The following is a 19,599-nucleotide window of genomic DNA, read 5'->3' on the forward strand; positions in this document are numbered from 1 at the left end:
ACCACGAAGCCAGATGTTCTTCTTTCATGGGATGGGAAGTGGGGTTAGTGCCACCAGCCAAAGCAGAAGCAATAAGAGACTTTAATGGGAGTTCTGTTTCTGCACAATATTTGGTGTGTTTCTTTAGGAAGTGCGCTAACGGCTTTCTGTCATTTCCTGGGAGATTTTGCAGGGCACATTTTTAGAAGGTGAAAAGATTTAATTTCCCTTTGCCTTAATGAGTTCTCATGTAAATATGGCTGATCCCTGTGATCTCTTGGAACTGCTCAGCAACATTCGTGGGCGAACAGCTGAGTTCTGCAGAGCAGGAAAAGGGCTTCCCTTATCTCTCCGTAAATTGGTCCCAGTGTCTATGGTTTAAAACCGTTTCATCATTTAAAAAAAAACCCAGAAGGCAAAGGACAAACCTCCTCAACGTTTTTTCTTAGAAAACAAACTTCTGCATTCTCCATCAATGTGACAGAGCAGAATAAAGCAAAGGATGGCTGTGTGAAAATGAAGATTACCATATGAATGTAACTTTCTTCCTCTTCTCCGGAAACTGAATTGGCAAATATTCTTGCTGAATTAATACCGTCTCTTTCTGGTGAGATAAAGCTCATTCGATTGCTATGAAGAAAAACACAGGAGAGGTTAAGGAAGCATCTTACAGATGCTCTGAAATGAAGCCAAAGCCTGACACAGTCCATATGGTGAATAAACTCACACTAACGCTGCAGCCTTTATGGAGAGAATGTCCAAAACCACTCCTTAGTTCTAGAAATAGTGTGCTATATTGCTATGAGCGGTTTTATTGATTTTCTTTTCTTCTGGGATTTATGAAAATTTGCTTTCTGGTATGACAGAAAGCATAAAACATTGAAGCAATTGTTTGAGCAAGGGGCACAGAGACAGCTATCATTCATTTAGGTAATAATGAGGGCAGTTACTTAGCTGTGAGGGTATCCACATTTTGGAGATTGATGTGAATTAATCAGCTGCTGGAGGTCCATGCAGAGGAACTTGTCTGGCTTTGCACACAGTGGCAACACATGCTATCTCTGCTATGGAGATGGCTGTGACTCATCTCTTGCACAAGAAATCTCTTCCACTACTGCAGAATCACTTCCACTTCCATGACTGTCAGAGGTATGCGGTGAGTAACTGACTGCAGGCGAGTGCAGTGGGGTCAGTCAGTAGGAAATTAGGTGGCCACTTTGAGCAGCATGAACAGCATAATTCCTTTTGCTTCATTAGTTCCAGGCATGCTTCTTTTTTAGCTTTGTTAGTGTAGAACATGCACACTCCCCCTGAGCTCGTTATCCTCCAGGACTCTGCACTGTGTCAGCACTGATTAACCCCAGTGCTCTGGCAGGGATGCTTGGGAGGCAGGCTATTGGCTTTCCCTGGGAGGCAGTGCCAAAGGGCTTAACCAGCTTTGGACTCAATGGGCTGACAGAGGGGTCTGAAACTGAGAAACTGTCCATCTTATGTCTCTTTTGCCCTTCACATGACAACCTGAAGTGAGTGGAAATGCCCTGCCTGGCACCCACGTTAGCAAAACCCCACATTTCCTGGAGTGCCTGGGGTGTGCAGAGAAGGTTGGTGGGAATTCCTGGCAATTGCATACACACTCCAGCACAGCTGCTTTCCCCTTAGTGCCAAGATCCCCCCAGCCAGCAGGCTGCAGTCCTCCCCTGCTCATGAATTCCCTGAAAATGAGTCTTCTGCTGTCCTTGGAGCCCAACAGTATCATCTGTTCATACTACCTGGGCTTTGAAATCAAAAGCATTTGTTTTACTAACAGCTAATTTCCAGTGACAAAAGGCCACACCAACAGTTCAAGTCTGAATTGCTGTGTGGCAGTGCAGAATTTATGCTCAGGCTCCAAGTCAGGCAGATCTTTATCTCATCTGGTTCTCCCTTGCTATATTAATTTTCAGGAACAAAATTGGCTCTTTCACTTAGAAAAAAAAAGTTTAGGCATCCATAGCTTTTATCCAGCATAGCAGCCACACCAGAGTGCAGACCCGCTCCAGGCTGCTTAAAAGGAACCTTCAAAACAGACTGAGCATCACTGCATGAGGCTGAGTGCACTGGAGCTGCCCATCGTGAAAGGAAGCCTTGCTTTTTAGAGACAGCAAAAGCCTGGGGGATGCTGGAAGGAACCCTGGGGAATTTTTGTTTGTGGACTTTGCCAGGAAACTGTTTCTTGTGGGATGTGATAAGTTATTTTTAACTCTAATCCACAATGCTAATGCTGAAAAGATTGGAATGGCAGGTTTCTTGTTGACTTACTAAGGCACAGTCCACATCCTGGTCACGGCAGCATGCTCCCGGATTGTGGAGAGGTTCCTCAAGTCCAGAGGAGGTGGCCGTGCTGTAAGGAGATACAAATCCAATTACATTTCCAATAGCAGAGCTAATGGAAAGTATAGACTGTTTAGAAAAATGCAGTTTTATATTAACAGAAAGAAACTAACAGAGTATTTCACAGAACATAACCAAGACAGCAATCGGTAACAAATGACTGCTTCGGTCATTGCTGGAAAGCAAAGTCCCTCAATCACCTCATTAACATGTCAATAACAGAGTAAATACAATGGGCATAAGGAGAGCAAATGCCCCATGAGATCTCTGAGTTTGCCCCAAATCTGCTCTGCATACACTGCCGTTGAGAGGCTGGTTCACCCTACGGGTCATAACAGGTTTTGGGCTGTGTTGTAAACAAAAAGACTTCACACATTGGGATCCAAGATCATTCCTGTCCCCAATCAATGTACGCATGCCCTCCATTCTCAAAACCCTTTCAAAAAGGACATGAACTTGCTTCACTTCATGGCAATGGTCTAAATTTCTGCCCCCACTTAACAGTAACATTTTCTATACCAATTTCTGAGTAACCCTGTGGCTCTGCAACCCAAAGAGCTTTACTGAAGGCCAGGTTTAGGCAATTTCTCCACTGCAAACCTGAACTTTGTCCCCAGTATATTCTCTAGAAGTGCAACCCAGATTTTGGAGATGCCATGAAAACCAGGAGTGGAAAATTACCATCAGCAAAAGCATCTGCAGGAAATTCCTAATTAAACCAAACAGCTGTGCCTACCCAACAGAGATTTAACCAACAGCCCACACATCAAGTTTGAGTATTTGAGTGTTTGGATGCCCCATTCCTGGAAGGTCAGGGAACTGGTGAGACAGCAGTACATGTACTTCAGAGCAGCAGATTTAGTCTGCTGTCTCTCGAAGGCTATGTCATTCTGGCTGTTTGCAGCTGGAGTGGATCTGAAGCTGGACTGTGCAGCCACCTGGGCTTTGACTGTGAAAGTAGCCATGGATGCTCTTCTTCTGCTCACAAACCACCCTGCAGGCACATCCCTGGTTACAGTACTGTGAGTCACTTACACAGCATTTCAGCGCATCTTCTAGAGTGGGAACCACTTCAAAGCATGCCAAGGACACTATCAAAGGAGGCCACCCGTGTCCCTGCCATCAGGACGCCCTGGCTGCCATTTGCACTTGGGTCTATGCTTACGTTTCCTACGAGGCTTGAGGTCTCGGTTCACTGGAGGGGGCTCCACGTCCGAGGGCAGCTCAGGTAACGGGCTGGTGAGTTTTTCAGTGCTGACGACAGGGAAGGTAAAGGTGGCCGAGCCGGGGCTCATGGGGATGTAGCCATCAGGGGAACAGTCGGAGCCGGGCGCGGAGGGAGAGGTGCTGGGGCGCATGGGCACGTAGCTGTCCTCTGCACCGTCCGAGGCCGTCGAGTAGAGTGGGGAGAACCGGCAGGGCTTCGGAAGCAAAGGAGGAAAAGAAAGAGAAATGGGTCAATAAATGCACAGCTAACCCCCTGCAAGCCGGGAGGTGCTTTGAGCTGGGAATGGATCTGAGCCAAGCCCAGTCCAGGAGAGCTCTGACGAGACCTTTCAGAGAGGCGCAAGATGGAAAGACAGGAGACAAACACATGAGTTCAGATGCACAGCCCAGCTTTGGAGAAGTCCACTTCTGAGCTTTGCAAGCCACTGCTGGAAACTAGAGCCAAACTTATCCGTGACTTTAGTAGGTTAAATCCTCCAACTTCAGTGAGGTTGCACTTGCCCCTCCCAGCAGTAATTCTGACCTATAAAATGAGGGAGGCTCCTTCATACAAAAAAAAAATCTGAAAGGAGAACATCTGATGAACTAGATTTTTGTGGATGTGGAAGCTGAGAGAGCAGACACAGACTTACAAGTTGTTTCTGATCGCTGAGAATAAGCACCAGAAAATAATTTCATGCAGGCTGGTGCTGGATGAGTGGCCAGACGGAGAGATTACAAACCTTGCAAGCTTTCAAGTGGGGGAAAAATATAAGTTGCCCAACACCAGAGCTTACATTCACACAGCAAAGGTTCTCCCACAGAAGACAGTATCCAGCACACTGACTGTGTGATGTGAGATGGTGCTACATAGAACTGTGTCTGTCAAAGGCTGAGACAGGAAGCTTTGGACTGACAGAGCCCTCAATCACAGATGCTTTGAGAGCAGGCACTTTCCCATGTCCTAAAGAAGAGATATCCCTCAGGATCATGAAGTGATAGACTTCTTTAGACCCCTTTTTTCAAGAGATAAGCCATTTTCTCTGGTGCCCTTGGTCAACAGTTTAATTCTTGAGGCTCCTGTAACCTTTTTCATAACAGACCCAGCTTCATCTGCCTTAAAAACAGGGTGCTTAGTTTTGTGGCTTGCCCCTCCCTCCTCCCTCAAAAGCCTCCTGAGGCCACAAAGCAGCAGCAGAGAAGTTGCCCAAAGCCAAGTGTTTCTTCCATTTTTTTAATTCTTCTGCTGAACACAGGAGGGGAATGACTGAATATCAGGATGTGAAATGATTCACTCTCTGAAGTTTGCCATGTGCCAGTGTTTTAAATTTGTGCAAGCAGAGTACTTACCAAATTCAAGCTAAGCCTCTTATCTCGACTTCTTAAGGAACTGCCTTCCATGTCTGCTGCAAGGAAAAGAGAAGTGATTAAAAATGTGATAAGGCAGTGCAACCTTACAGAGATAATTCTGGAGTAAAACTCCTAAATGAGGAAATCCAATGACACTTTAGACCAGATCCAACTCAGTAGCATTTCAAGAGTGATTACATCCATTTTAAGTATGATGAAACCAAGGAACATGTTCATGTATAATCCAGCTGTAACTTATGCTTCCTGTAACACAAGCAGTTGGGGAGAATGGCTGGTGTGGGAGCAAGGAAGCAAAAGTTTAAACCCAGAGAGCTCTAGTCAGTCTCTATCAAAGTGGGGAAATTACATGAAAAGGGACTGTAGGGAATATTATTTCACTGTTGCTTGGAAAGTTATTTAGGAGCCTGGTATGTAAGGTGTCATGGAAGTGTTATTGTACAGAGAGTGGTGCCATGGGGAAACTTAATAGTAGGAGAAAAATTCTTTGCTTTGTCATCCAGAAGTGCTGATATGGTGCAAGTGGCTCAAGCTGATGGGGAACAAACAGCCAGAGAAACAGTTACCAATCTCAGTGTCCTGTTTTGCAGGTGGGCCTTTGTCTTGGTGCAGGTCCATTTTATTTTTCAAGCAAAACCCAACAGCCCTAAAATCCACCACTCAGTGCATAGAAGATCAGCAGTGGGAGATGCTTACAAACACCAAATTTTTCTGGAAAAGGATTTTCTGTGCAGAAAATGGCTTTTCTGTGGGAATGCCTTAAAACCCTGAAACCATGCTAATCCACTCTCTGCTCTTATGATGGAGGTGTCAGTACTGCACTGCAACTGGAGGCATTTGTGGTGGTTCCAGCGAAAAAGACCAAACAAGAACAAAGCAATTCTATTAGCGCAGATATATATTAAGACGGACACGGTCACTGTCCTAGGACAGTTACATTTATTTATTATTTTGGCACAAGGCTCCATCAGATGCCAGGATACAGGTGCCTTACATGTGTACAGCTCATCCCCCTTCATGGCACTTCCACCAGCACATGCTGCCTTTACAGGGTTAATTACAGGGTTAATTACATCTGTGCATCTTTTGCAGGTTGCCAAGGGCAAAAAGTGAAGGAAATGAATCAAGTGGGCTCACTGTGGGAGCTGGTGAGGAAGAACTGCTTTCTCCTTGTTTCCTTTTCTGATCTTTCTTGTTAAACACATTTTAATTCAGAGTTTAACCTTTCAAATAGTTTCAGCTTCACTTAGGGCAAGAAAAAGTGGCAGCACTTGTTAATTCATTACTGCCCCCGTCAGGCAGAGATAACCCTGCAGCACTGCAGCACAACATGACATTTGGCCACTTAATCCTCTTAAAACATTTCGGTGTAAATTGGGTTGGAGGAACATGAATGGCCCAAGTGCACCCGTGATGTTGGAACATGTGCAGAAGCAAGAGCAGCACCTTTCAGGGAGCAACAAAATGTAGCTGATAATCAAGAATAGCAATTCCACTGATGGGTGTTTCTCCAGAAACCTTCCAAGAATTGTTTGTACACTGATAAACAGGCTGGACAGAGATCTCCTTGCTTTAGCTTCTGAGCTTTAAGAGCAAGATCTAACAGCCCCAAATATTGTCTGCAGCCCCAAATATAAACTGCAGGAGCCTAAAGGATGCTTCTCCTTAAAAACCTATGTTTTTTTCCTCATCAAAACTGAAGGTTTTCATATCTCTGCAGTATACTTGATGATTTCCAGCTGGGTATCCCAGCTGCCTTTCTCTGTTCTGTGGCTCTACATGAGTAAAGGCTCTGCCTTTACTGGTTTCTGACACCATGGTGCTCCGGGTTTTTGACTTATTTTTGTTTGTGATTATGGTGTTTCAGGAACAAGTGGAAAAGCCAGCTCAGCTCAGAGTAGAGTCTGCTTTGCAGCTGAGCATCACCCTACGGCAGCAGGTTTTCAGACTACTCTGCCTGAAGTGCAAGGACAGAGTGGGATTTGTTCAAGGACACACAGAGTCCCTGGTTCAATCGGGATTACATCCCATCCCCAGCGTCTCCCTGACTTCCTGGTCTTTACTCTAAGCTGCAAAAAGACATGCTGCTCTTGTGGAATGGGCTGGACATAGCGAAGCAGCACAGCTCCGAAGGAATTTCCCATGTGCAAGCCCACACTTTGACCTGCATAAACAGAGATTTTGGCATTGCCTGATTCAGTGGCTGACTTTTCATTTTGGTGGTTTTTACTACTTTCCCTTTTGGAGAGGGAGGGGGCATGGAAAACTAGCAAGTCATGAGGCACCCTGAAGGGATGAAAGCAAAATTGCTGCCCATTTGGACACACTGTGAGGGGCTTCTACAGAGCAGTAGCTGAACATGAGGGACAGGCCTGAATCTTGCTTGCTAATTCATTTGAAAGAAGGATTTTGTGTTGCTTTGGGTGGTGTATGATTCCATAGAGGGGAGGACAGAAAGGCACAACTGGAAGTCTGCACCCGCTCCGTGCTCTATCCCTCACATTGGTCCTGCTTTGCCAGCTCTCAGCAGTGCACTCACCTTTCCAGTTCCTCATGTTGTCTAAGCTGGACAGGGAGATCCTCCTGGGCACCAGAGCTACCTGAGCCCTGCAGATCCCTGCGTGCCCGTTCTGGAGGGCCCCACCGCCCACGTCCTCCCCTCTCCTGTCTGAGAAGTGGGTTGGTTTGGGGGGCCGTGGTGGAGGCGTGTTGGACAGGATGTCCAGCTGGGTTACACCGTAGGGCAGCGCATTTTGGCTCTTGTCAATCTGAAAGGTTGGTGTCAGCGGCGTCCCCAGCAGGGGAGAAGAGGAGGAAAAGTCACTGGATGGCCCACTAATGTCTATGTTCCTGGACACGGTGCTGGGATTTGCCAGTGGGGCCCCGTCCTGGTGCACAGTGCCAGCACTGGTTGGCTGTACAAGGTACAAGGAGGGCTGGGATTGCAAGGAGTCAACAAAAACATCGTCCGATGAAGTTTGCTCCAGAGATCTGTCTGAATTTGACCAGCTGTCACACCTGCAAGAGACAGAGGTCAGGAACTGAGCTTTCCTTTTCTCCTGGTTGCAAGAACACAGCAAACAAAAAACCCAACCCCACAGTTCAGGACAAAATCTGTCCCTTCCCTGTGACTGTGGAGGGTCCCCCCTGAGCTGGACAGGGGGATGGGACACTTTGTGGAGCATCTTGGGCAGCAGCAGGTGTCTGGAAGGAGGCTGTGTGTGAGGTCCCCAGCCACCCACCCTGGACAGGGACAGGACCAACATATGACGCTCGACTGCTAATCTGCGCTATGAAAAGCACCCTCCAAATTGGATTAGGCTGGTGGACCCCTGCTGTGCCCGGGAGCCTACCCTGAGTGGCAGGGCTCCAGGGCCACTGTGCCCCAGTTTCATCACTGGGCAGGCTGAGGGTGGCTCCAGCCTGACGCATCCAGCAGACCCAGACTTACCTGTTGTGGCTGAGCTTGCCCGACTCGCAGTTGGAGAGGAAGAGGTAGTCGGGGAGGAAGACTGACCCTGACTCACTGGGAGTCTCCTCCGTGGCAGAGGCGTCGGCAGCAGCGGCGTCGACGGAGAAGGAGGGGTCGGCGATGCGGGAGGCGTGGGTGGAGGCGGCCGGTGACGGCTGCGGGGATGAGGTGGTGTGGGACAGGCTCTCCACGGAACCTGCAACGGGAATGGATGGCCCCGGCTGAGGGACGGCTCTGACTCACCCTGGCCCACTGCCTCTTCTGGCTGCCACCACCCTGCTTTTGCACCAGGGGTGTTTTACCCCAGAGGGGCAGTGAGTCAAGGCAAAAACTGGTTCTGGGGACAGGGGAGCCTGATTTTGCAGCTCCCCCTGCCCAGGCTGTCAAATTAAAGGTCTGCAGGAGGTACAGATCCTCTTCCTATGGGTTCCCCCACTCCTGCAGGGCTGTGGCATCCCTCCTGCAGCCAGCAATGAAGACAGCCTCTGCTGAGGAGAGAGCTGAGGCACAGCTGCCTGATTTATCAAGTATTTTTTGAGTATCTAATGCAAATAATTAATTATTCATCTCCAACACTTCAAATTAATGGTGACAAGGAAAGGGATTGGTTTCTTCCCGCTTTCTAGATCTCAGTGGACAAAATTGAGCTTTGCAGCTCATGGAGTAGCCAGACAAGCTCTGAACTTGCCTGCAAACTCCTTATGCCTCTCTGGGCTGGACATCAAAGCCACAAAAGCTGTGGTGTAGCTGTTTCTGCCCAGCTGGAGGCTTCTTGGCTCTGCTGAGAAAAGTAACACTATTTTTCTGGAGGTCGCAAGACACAGGGGAGCCTGTTCTCAGTGACACCCTCCTTGGGCACAACACTCCAGTCACCCTGGCACAGAGCAGGGTGACAGTAGGAGAGGAACAGCTCTGGGCTGCAGCCAGCAGGGCTGGCCCAGAACTCAGACCATCAAGACCACCCTTCACTGGCAGCATGCGGCCAAGGCACTCAGGCCCATCTGGCCTGGGAACTGCCAGGCAGCACAGATAAGTCTGGTTCTGCTCCTCTCCCAACCTCCAGCCCTGTTATACAGCTGGGGACATGGGGCTGGGGGGATGAAGGAGTGATGGCTGAACCACACAGAGCTAAACACAGCCTCTAGCCCAGCTTTTGGGGCATTTCAAAGCAAAAAATCAAGTCCTCAGTGCAAGCTGGACCTCCCATCATGTGAGGAGTGGAGTGGGAAGGGTCTTTGCAGAGCAGCTCCCTAAAAGCATCTGCTCCTGGCAGGAATCAAAAATGGCAGCACCGAGAGCACAAGTCCTCAGCTAGAGAATATGATTTTTCTAATGAAATTTCAGGTTGCTGCATGGCAGTTCCCTCACCAGGGCTGTGCAGGGACCAGGCAGTGCTCACTGGGTGTCCCAACTGTCCCCAACACCTGCAGGGCTTGGCAGTGGGTGCCCATCTCTCTGGCTGAGGTGCAGACACTGCCCGAGTCAAAGCCTCAAAACCCTCCTTCAAAATGAAAAACCCCACAGCAAAAACAAACACAAGAAAACAGCCACTGCTGATAAAACCACACGAAGCATAAACACGTCTCCAAAGTGTTGCAGGATGGCAGATTTCTCTAACACCAATATCCAGAATTTGCTGGAAAAGCTGGGAACCAGCTGCATGCAGCCTGCAGGTCAGATCCTGCACTGTGTGAGGAGGTCCTGAGATGCTCCAGCAGGTCCAGCCTAGTCCTCAGCTCAACAGAGCCACAGGCCTTGGCACTGTACCAGGTTGTTGTAGTCACTTCTCAACCCTGGGAGGTGCTGGGTATATGTACAAGCAGATCAGGAGGGATGGAGAGGGCTGCCAAGACTTGGGTGGTTAGACAGCAACATCATTAAACACAAACTAAACTCTCTCATGGTGCAATTCTTGGGGCTGTCATGTACAGGGGCAGCAGTTTGGCTCAATGATCCTTGTGAGTCCCTTCCAACTGAGGATATTGTATGATTCTAATGGCCCAGAGTCTCATGCCAACCACAGGAACATTCACAGTCAGAAGAAGAATAAAAGAGCTGATCTTCCCTCCCTGCACTATCCCACACCTCATCCCTTTGAACTGGGGAGAGAGCTGCCTCTTTCCTTCCCATCTACCAGCATGCACTCACTGCTGCTTCCTCCCATTAGCTTTGGAGGTCTGGGGCAGTGGTGGGCCTCAGGTCAGCAAAGCATATAAGCACGTGCTTAAATTCAAGCTTAAGCAAAGGATTTGCTTTAATTTTGAGCAGGTGCTTATAGCAGCAGGGTTTCAGCAGTGAGCATCTGGAAGGAATGGCTTTTACAAGGTTTCACATTTGCAAAGCAGAGCTGAGGGCTGCAGGCTTCCCATCTGAAAAATAACTTTTGTTCATCGTGCTGGCTCAGACAGTAACTCTGCTCTCCAATCTTGGACTCGGAGAGCTGTCTTGCAAGTTGACAATGATCAAATATGCACTGGGCTGACTCCCTAGGGATCTCAGAAAAGCATGTTCACATCACCATCTGACTACATTAAAAAAAGCCCAAACCAACAACTAAAACTGCCACAGTGCATAAGAAAGAAATTAATGACATTCTGGGTTATTAACACAGAGAACGAACAGGCCTGAACTCCATCTGGTACTCACAGGGTTTAGCCATGGATTATCCCATCAGGAAAGGCTGTGAGCTGCAGACCACATGGCAACGGTTGTGAGCAGCAGGGAGGGATGGGGACGGTACAGACCTGCCCTTTTCTAACCTTCAGGAGCTCAGGAACCTACAGTCAGCTCCTAACAGGCTGTCCCTGCCCCTGCCAGCTCTGCTGGTAACCCAATCCTGTGCATTAGAGCTGTACCGCAACAGCAGCTGGGCAGAATAAATTATGCATGGCTACTTTTAACGGTGAGAAGGCAGAGAGTAGGTTTGGTGCCTGCCCTACCCTTTGCCAGAGAGACAGCAGGAGGCTTCAGCTGCCAAAATAACTGCTTTGGTGGGTACTAACCCAAAAAATTACTGCCCTGCCACCATGGGGAAAATCACTACGGAGGATGCTCTGCATCATGGGGAAAGTCACCATGCAGGTTTCCCCCCTGCTACAGACCCCAGCCCACCCCTCAAGAATTGTTATGGTGCAACAGCAGTGCAGGGACATGGTGAAATAGGGAGGTTCTTCTCACAGCAAACCCTCCAACCCCCCAGGCTACACAGCCATACCAAAGAGGTAAACCCACCCCTCCTGGCCAGGGGCCAGAGCCTGATATCAAACAGCAGCCTTGAGTCTGTGCAGCTGAAAAGGGATTTTTCTCCTGTGGAGAGATGAGAGTGGAAGGAGTAGACCCTGGCTCCCCTTGCTCCCAGCATGCTGCCCTGGCTGGGAGAGAAGCTCCCCAGTGTGGCTGCAGCAAGGCCCTGGGGAATCAAACCATCCCTTGCCCACGTGCAATGTCTGTACACATTGGCAAATAAAATAAAAAATAAATAAAAATAATTAAAAAAATAAAATAGAGACACATTTAAAGAGGCAAAGAAACCATCAGGGGAGCAGAGAGAATGGAAGAATCTCCCAGCAATGGGTGAGGATGAGTGTGAACAACACAGCAACAAGAGGTGAGGGAGAGGTAGAAGAGCAGAAATGCTGTAATTCAACTGCCAGCAGCCAAGAGGGACCCAAGGATAACCTGTCCCTTAAAGTGATCCTGCCAACGTCATGGTCCATGTGCTGTGCAGGGAGGGCACCAGTGGGGGAGTCTCTCCAGGGACATCCTGCTCTACTGTGGCCCTGGGTGCTGTGGGAGAGAGTAGAGCAACAGGGAAGAGATGAAGATCAGCCGGGATCTTCAGGAAAGGGATGCATCCAAGATGAGCAAGGTGTTTATAGAGGATGTTGAACTACATCTGGAGTGTGTGGATGGTGTGAAGGTGAAACCCAAGATGAAAGGCCCTCTTGGGCTGAGGAGCTGCCTGCCAAGGCACAGCCTGGCAGAGCATCATCTTTAACAGTAAGGCTTCCTAATGAAACAGGTTAAATAACCTTCTCAGCAGTTTCTCCAGTGAAAAGCTGCTATATTAGATTGTATCAATTAGTCATGGTTTCAGCTTGCACATTGGGTAAACCGTGCCCCTGATATCCCACAGCCACCTCATTTCATCCCCTTCCCTGCCCCAACCACTTGGGCCAAGCATCCTCTTGATCCCTTGCATGGCCATGGGTCCATGGGGGTTGGAGAATGATGGCTCTATTGGGAGACTTCCCCAAAGGTGAAAGCAAGATTTTATATAGAAATGGAAGGAAAACGGAGCAAGGCCTCTTCCTCTCTCCCCCAGCTGACTCCTCCGAAGGTGCCACCTCCCCTGTCATTTCCAGCACAGCCAGTGCCACGGTTTCTTGTGGCAGCTGAGTGTTGCAGTCTGCTGAGTGCTGCTGGCAAGTCCTTCCTGACAGCCACCCTCCCAGGTGCTTCCTGACATCTGCCTGGATCTTGCATTTCATCTCTGTCTCAGCTGTGCCTCTCCTGTTGACAACAAAGTTGTCCTCACAGGAGCCACGGCTCTGGTAACTTTGCTCTGCATCTGGCTGCTAACACCCTGTACTGGAGGCCTCTGGTGATGGGAAACCAGCTGTTCACCCAGCTTCCTTGCTACTGGAAGGGACTAACTGGGAATGACAGGACAGTGTTTAAAGCTGAGTCACTGCCTAAACCTGTGGCTGCATTTTGTGCATTAAACAAAGGAAGCAGCAGATTGGGTTTTGGCCTCAAAGTAACAGTTTCAGAGATGCAGAGATTAAGAATGATTGATTTCACAGGATATAATATTGTCTTTTAGCTTCATTGTAAAAGGCAGAACAACTTATTAAAGTTTTCTGCAGTGGTTGTGTCTTTCTGCTGATGATTCATATCAGGGACTATTATTTTTTTAACATGGTAGCATTCAAGTTAAAAAAACATATGACATTTAATAGGGCTTTTCTCTTCCAATGTTAATTTTTAAGGGTAATTTGTTTAAATCTACAGGCTCTTGGGGGACTTAGGATCTTCCGAAAAGCTGAAGCAATTAGTAACTGTTTGAAATATGATGTGCAACTTGTGGAGCCGTGTAGATTTAAATCAGAGGATCTGAATATGCCCAGCAGCCTGACCTGAATACACCCCAGACTTGAGCTCACCGGCATGAGCTGCAGGATAAATAGAAGCTCTTATGAGCTATTTGGCATTAGAGATACAGTAAGTGCATGTCTGGAGGCTTAGCTCACACCATCCCCGATGAGGGCTGTAAGTTCAGGTGCCAGACGTTGCACTGAACCAAGGCAAACGCTCTGCACTGCTGAACTTCGTGCGGGGCAGTGTCTGCCTTGGAAAGCTGGGGTGTCAGCTTTCCCAACCAGTGCTGCAAGAGCTGCCATTTCTCATCCATCAGTGTCCACACTGGCAATCTTTGCTGGGAGAGAAACACAACTGTGTAATACTATGAGTATTGCCCATGTGCAAGTCTTACAGGCAATGCTGCACTGCAACAGCAAAACAGAACAGGCACTTCCCAGGATAAATGCCTCTGTCCAGGGATGTCTTATCTCCTCTGCCACAGATCACATCCCCCTATGCACATCCTTACACAGTGCCAGGAGAAGGCTGCCTACACATTTGAGAGACAAAAATTATTTTTCTCTCTTCTGTTTTACGTGGAAGGGCTTACCTTAACTTCAGAATAATTGGTAAAACTATATCTAAAATAATCCTGCACCAGAAATAACAATGCAAGAGCAATGTTTCAGTGTCAACAAAGGCAGAACAATAAGAAGGTGGATACTGAATATCTCTAATTACATCCAAGCTCCAAAGGGCTGTTGATGCCAATCCCTCAAAGCTACCAGCTCTATTTCAGAATTTGTATTCATGGGCAGCTTGTACTGACACAAAAATCTGTCAGCACGTTTTTCTGGTGGTTTCTAAAGTGAATGGGAAAAGAACAGATATCACATTTGTCACAGGACCACTGCAGTGTTCTTCACACTCACATTTCCCTCAGAAGACACTACCCAAGAGAAGGTTAAGGAATGCCAAGAACTGTGATAGATTAAAATAAAGCCTCTCCCATAGCCTTTTGTTTCAAGTTATGAGGTAATGGTGTGGCCATGCAGCAGTTGCAGACACCAGTAGCACTCTGAGTGCAGCAGCACAGAGACCATGGCAAGATAACCTGCCTGGCCACACTACAATACCCCCAAACATATTACTGCCCTTGCGATCAAGTCCCTCCATTGCCACCCTTTTCTACTCTTGCGCTGCCTCTTATCGTACTGAAGGACTTCATTCTGACTCACTTCCTCTAAAACTCTCAGATTGCTGCTGTATCTGCCTCTTGGAAATGTCAAGGGAAAGACAAATTGCTGTTATCTGAGCCCAATTGTCTCATTTAAAAGGTAAGTTAATGATGATACAAGTCCTGACTTTAATTACTGGTTACATCCATCTTGGAGTGGTTAATTCTTGGAAGCTTTCCAAGAGATTCACCCTGCTGAGCATATACAGGTGTAGGGCCTGGCAAAACAGCTGCCTTTATGCTTCACTGGTAGGACCATCTCTTAAGTCTAGACACACACTTCTAATGCTCTCCTATCCTCTGCCTTTTCTTTGTTTTGTATCATTAACAGACTAAGACAGCTTAATATTTCTGTCATTGATTTATGTACAGGCATATACACCCAAGTCTGTGCACATTCCACATTCAGCAATGCCTGAGAAAATGGGAGTTTTGCAGGACACTTTCCTGGAACAGGTGTCTTACGTTAAGCCAAACTAAATAAATACAGGACATGTAATGAAATAAACGGCCCCAGAATATAACACCCAGTCAGCTTTTCACATAAACAGTACCTTTTCTTATTAAGGACCTGCTGTTTGTTCTATCAGCAATGGCTTCATCAAAATGAGACCAAGCAGCCAGTTAGTATTTCCACTCAGCAGCAGTGAGATCCCTGAGAACCTTCAGATCAGAGTTTAGCAGCACCTCAGTGCTGGGTGGAGCTGTAGGAATCATAGTCCTATTACACCTGCCCAGCCCAACCAGCCAGCAAAGTCCACGACTCCTGTCACTCCTGGGCATTCTCCCAGCCCCCAAGATGACCATGATCCTACCTGTGCCATCTTCTAGATGTCCAAAGTTACAGATCTGGCTGATATTGTGCACCCAGATCTGCATCTCCTCCTCAGTCTTGGCTACCAGGTAGAAGGTGCGGTAGGTGGTCCTCACAATGAAGACAAAGTTGTTCTGAAATTCCTTCTTGATGAAGTTGGGCCCCGAGTGCTTCAGCACTTCGCACTCATTGAGGTCGATGATGCGGATGGGCTTCTTGGAGTGGTTGTTCCTGTAGTATTCCAGCACGTCTGGGTTCCCGCTCATGCGGCCTCTGCGCAGCACGAACCAGCGCCTCCGCCACGCCTGAGAGGGGCACAAACAGGGCTCCTTTAGTGCCAAACATGTAACACATCAACCAGCCCACACATGGACTCGTTAAGGTTGGAAAACAAGTCTAATCTCTAAGCTCCTGACCTCCCCTGACACAACTTGGGGCCATTTCCTCTCGCCCTGTTGCTTGTTACCTAGGAGAAGACACCGACCCCCACCTGGCTACAACCTCCTTTCAGGGACTTGTAGAGAGAGAGAAGGTCCCCCCTCAGCCTCCTCTTCTCCAGGCTGACCAACTGCAGCTCCCTCAGCCACTCCTCACAGGACTTGTACTCCATGCTTGTTATCTTTCAGGTTTTAGAGTTGTTTTGATAAACTGGCCAAATCATGACTTTGATTTGATGTGCTTGCTATCAGCTTGCATTTGAGACCAGAAAAAAGGCAGAGGGTTGTCCCTTTGGGGGTCAAGAGGAGCAAGACTTCTCAGTTCCCCTCAGCCTGCCTGCGTGGCGTAATCAAAATGATCCAACACTTCACCACCTCATCCATATAAGAGATTTCTCCACAAAGACATTTTTCTTTGTGAAATGAAAACACCCAGGACTGCACATATCTGGAAACAAGCACCTTTTGCCTACCAAAGCCAAGGGTTCCAGATGACCTGTGCAGTTTCTCTCCTGTGGTTTTCAGTGCTAATAAAAAGCTGTTAATGAGCTGCCAGTTACTTCTGAAAGTCCAGAACAAACCTTAAGGAAGTTGTAGCATTTAAAGAGAAAATTTCAACACCTTAAAAAAGGATGATTATTTACACAGGCACTATCAACCCAAACCAAACCTGACATTTTCAGACCCTTGTGACTGAAGATATGGATCCCGTACAGGCTTAAATGAAGTCCTGGCAGCATCAGATGTCAGATGCAGCATCACTTCATGAAGCTATATGCAAGTTCCTAGGAATAAACCTCCCTACCTGAATCTTATTCAATAACTCTTTGCAAAAGATCTTGTTACAACGATGTAAATCTGGGTGGTAGCTTGTGTTTGAGTTAAAAATCATGCTCATTTTGCAAAGAGTGTATCTGTCAGTTTAAAGACAGGCAACCATTCGGCCTTAAGGCAAAATAACTGAGCTCAGGATGTTTTCACTAAGATGCAAGAGTCCTTACTGGCACAGTTTAGGATAATCCAGGCACTACAGCTTTTGTTGATGCTGAATTCCCATGGGCATGGTGGTAGTTAAAATGATCAGCAAAGGTTAGCAACAATCATTTGTCAAGAAAAAGCATTTTTTTTCTTACTCTAAAGAAAGTTTCTTGCAGTGCAGCCAGCTTTTCAGAGTCTGTCAATATTCACCCAAAAATTTACCGAGAAGTAAGTCAGCTCAGCCTGGCAGTACCTCAATCTATTTTGAAAGCAAATGATTCTTCAAAAAAAGTACACAGGGAGTAGGGAACAAAATATTACAGAGGAAGCTCTTGCAAGGCTGAACAAACCTGTGTACAGGAGGGCTTTACAGAGTGGGGCATCACATCAGGAATAAACAGGAAGCAGAGGTGAGGAGCAAAGTGTATTGCACAAGGGAAGTTTTCTCGCTCTCACTGATCTGCTGAGGTTTGAAAGTGATTTTGTCTCTTTTGGAAGTAGCTAGAGATTACTGATGTATCTTAGACAAGTCTAATTTTGTGGAAGTCAGGCACAAAAGAACACACACACAGGAAATAGAAACAAAAAAAAACGTTTAATGAAGAGATTTCTGGATTAGCCAGATGTGACAGTGGAACACAGCCCAGGAGGTGCCTCACGTGTAGTCCCAGAAAAAGCCCCCATTTCTGTCACCTGCAGTCCCAGTTCTGCACAGGCTTAATGCACTCCCCACATATGAATCAGGACAGAAAGGTGACATCTTGTAACTAACTCTTACCCCTAAACAACCAAAGAGAAATGCTTCAGAAGGCTTGAGCCAAACAAGACCTGCTCCTTTGCCCCCCAGAGAAGTAGGCTGCTAAAGCAGCAAAGGGAAAAAGCCATCAGATCTACTGCAAAACCACTTTCTATTCCTCTCCCAAGGCTGCCAGCCCTGCAGCTTAAATGATCTTGCTGATGGAAATTGGATGGAAATCACCTGTTTATGAGCAAGCTGAGGAGGAAGGGGATGGGGGAGATAGTTTGCTTAGCTGGCAGCTGGAGAAAAGTCAGGGTTCAGAGTGGCTGGTACAACACCCTAAGGCAGGACAGCCCAGTGCCTGTCCCCATTTCCAAGCATTTTAATTTTCATGAGTCCAAAGGAGTCTGTAGGTTTAGCACAGCCCAGGCAGCTGGTGAGAGGAAAGAGAAAACTGCTGCTGTGCTTTGTGGAAAAGTCCATTCAGAGGCAAAGACTGGCTGAGGTGTGTGTGAGTGGCTGAGACTCTGCTGGCTTCGTTTTGTACTGGCTGAGAAGCTGCCTCTTAACCTGTTTCCCTGTGGATACACCACTTGATCAAGTTTATTGTCTGTCTGGAGTTGTGAGATTGGAGGTGGAGAGGTGCCTGGTCAGAGTGGTTTATGATGGGAGAGGAGAGCAGGGCTCTCAGACAAAAGACTGGCTATCATAGCTGAGCAGTCATGAAAACAGGGCTGAGGAGAAACAGTGCCAGATAGCTGCCCAAATCTGCACTGCCCTTGGGAAGGGTGGGCCTTCCCCCTCCATCTCCTGCAGGGCCACCCTCACCACCTTCCCCAGGCTCGTGGTGGGGCCCATACAGCCAGCCAGCCCCCTGTCCAGCTGAAAAACAAGTAGATTTTTCTTGTGGGGGTAACACATGGACTGTAGGAAACATGCAGGAAGTCGGGGGTGGACTGAGACAGAGGAACTGCCCTTTGGTGATGCTGTAAGCTCAAACAAGCCAACAGCCCCTGGCTGCCGCTGTTCAGTGCCCCAAATATTAACGTGCTCTGAGCCCAGTGGTGGTGTCTCGTTGTGAGCTGCAAGGACCAAAGCAAATACCCTGCCTGTGCTGCTGACCTGCTGCTGAACCTGGAATGGAGGGGAGGGAGAGACGCTGAGGGACGGCAGCCTGAGTCAGCAGTGCAGGTGAATCAGCATTCACGGGCTCAGATCTTCATGGACATATAAGCACTCAACCCCTCTTGAAAGCAGTGCAGGTGCCATGGCAGGGTGGCAGCAGCACAGGACGATGGGGAGTCTGCTGGAACCACCTGGTGAGCTCACCCACTGCCCTGTGCCAGGGGTGCTCCATGCCTGCCACCAAAGGAGCCATCTCAGGGGGAAAAACTGCCTCATCCAACACTGGGAAATGAGGAGTGCTGCCAGCCCAGTGCCCCAGCACCCAGCCTTGGCTGCACACAGACAGGCCAGCATCAGAGAGGGGGTAGGAGAGTGGGAGGGGATGTGACCAGCTCTTCCCTGGGTGCTTGCTCTTAACATCTAAACAGTAGCTTAATTATACCATCAAACTGCATCCACACACACACAGTGCACTCACACCTTGCTTCTCCAGGCTCCTTTCTTTGTCCTCCACTCTCTAGGGAACAAGTGGCATCAGCTGCTGACACATGACGCAGCTGCCTGCGTGGGTGGGGTTGAAGGACCATCTCCTCTCATTTGACATATCCAGTCCCATCACTGTCTCTCTCGACTCATTTCCATTCTGAAACTTTCCCCAATATGTGCCTTTACTCACAAAATGTTGTCTTCAAAACAGTTTTGCTTATCCTACAATGCTGAGTGACAATGCATAGGGGTTTTGAGCCACTTGCAGCGTGCCTGCAAGAGGACAGGAACAGGTCTGCCATTGCC

General features: G+C 48.0%; 1 protein-coding gene across 3 annotated transcripts in view; it reads right to left on the bottom strand.

Annotated features, from left to right (window-relative positions):
* GAB3 (GRB2 associated binding protein 3) overlaps positions 1-19,599 on the bottom strand; it is a 63,044-nt gene that overhangs the window by 2,469 nt on the left and 40,976 nt on the right. Inside the window, exons 2-8 of one of the 3 annotated variants that reach the window (XM_027687098.1) lie at positions 15,530-15,833; positions 8,441-8,591; positions 7,463-7,941; positions 4,906-4,961; positions 3,515-3,770; positions 2,278-2,359; positions 507-609 (exon numbers count right to left, since the gene is read on the bottom strand). In XM_027687098.1, the coding sequence (XP_027542899.1) occupies positions 507-609; positions 2,278-2,359; positions 3,515-3,770; positions 4,906-4,961; positions 7,463-7,941; positions 8,441-8,591; positions 15,530-15,833 (1,431 nt within the window). Of the gene's footprint in view, positions 1-506; positions 610-2,277; positions 2,360-3,514; positions 3,771-4,905; positions 4,962-7,462; positions 7,942-8,374; positions 8,592-15,529; positions 15,834-19,599 lie in introns of all 3 variants that reach the window. The other 2 variants (XM_027687097.1, XM_027687096.1) reach the window with 2 other exon arrangements.

The sequence above is a fragment of the Neopelma chrysocephalum genome, unplaced genomic scaffold, assembly GCF_003984885.1.
Source record: "Neopelma chrysocephalum unplaced genomic scaffold, ASM398488v2 Primary Assembly neopelma1_73, whole genome shotgun sequence".
NCBI classification, from domain to species: domain Eukaryota; kingdom Metazoa; phylum Chordata; class Aves; order Passeriformes; family Pipridae; genus Neopelma; species Neopelma chrysocephalum.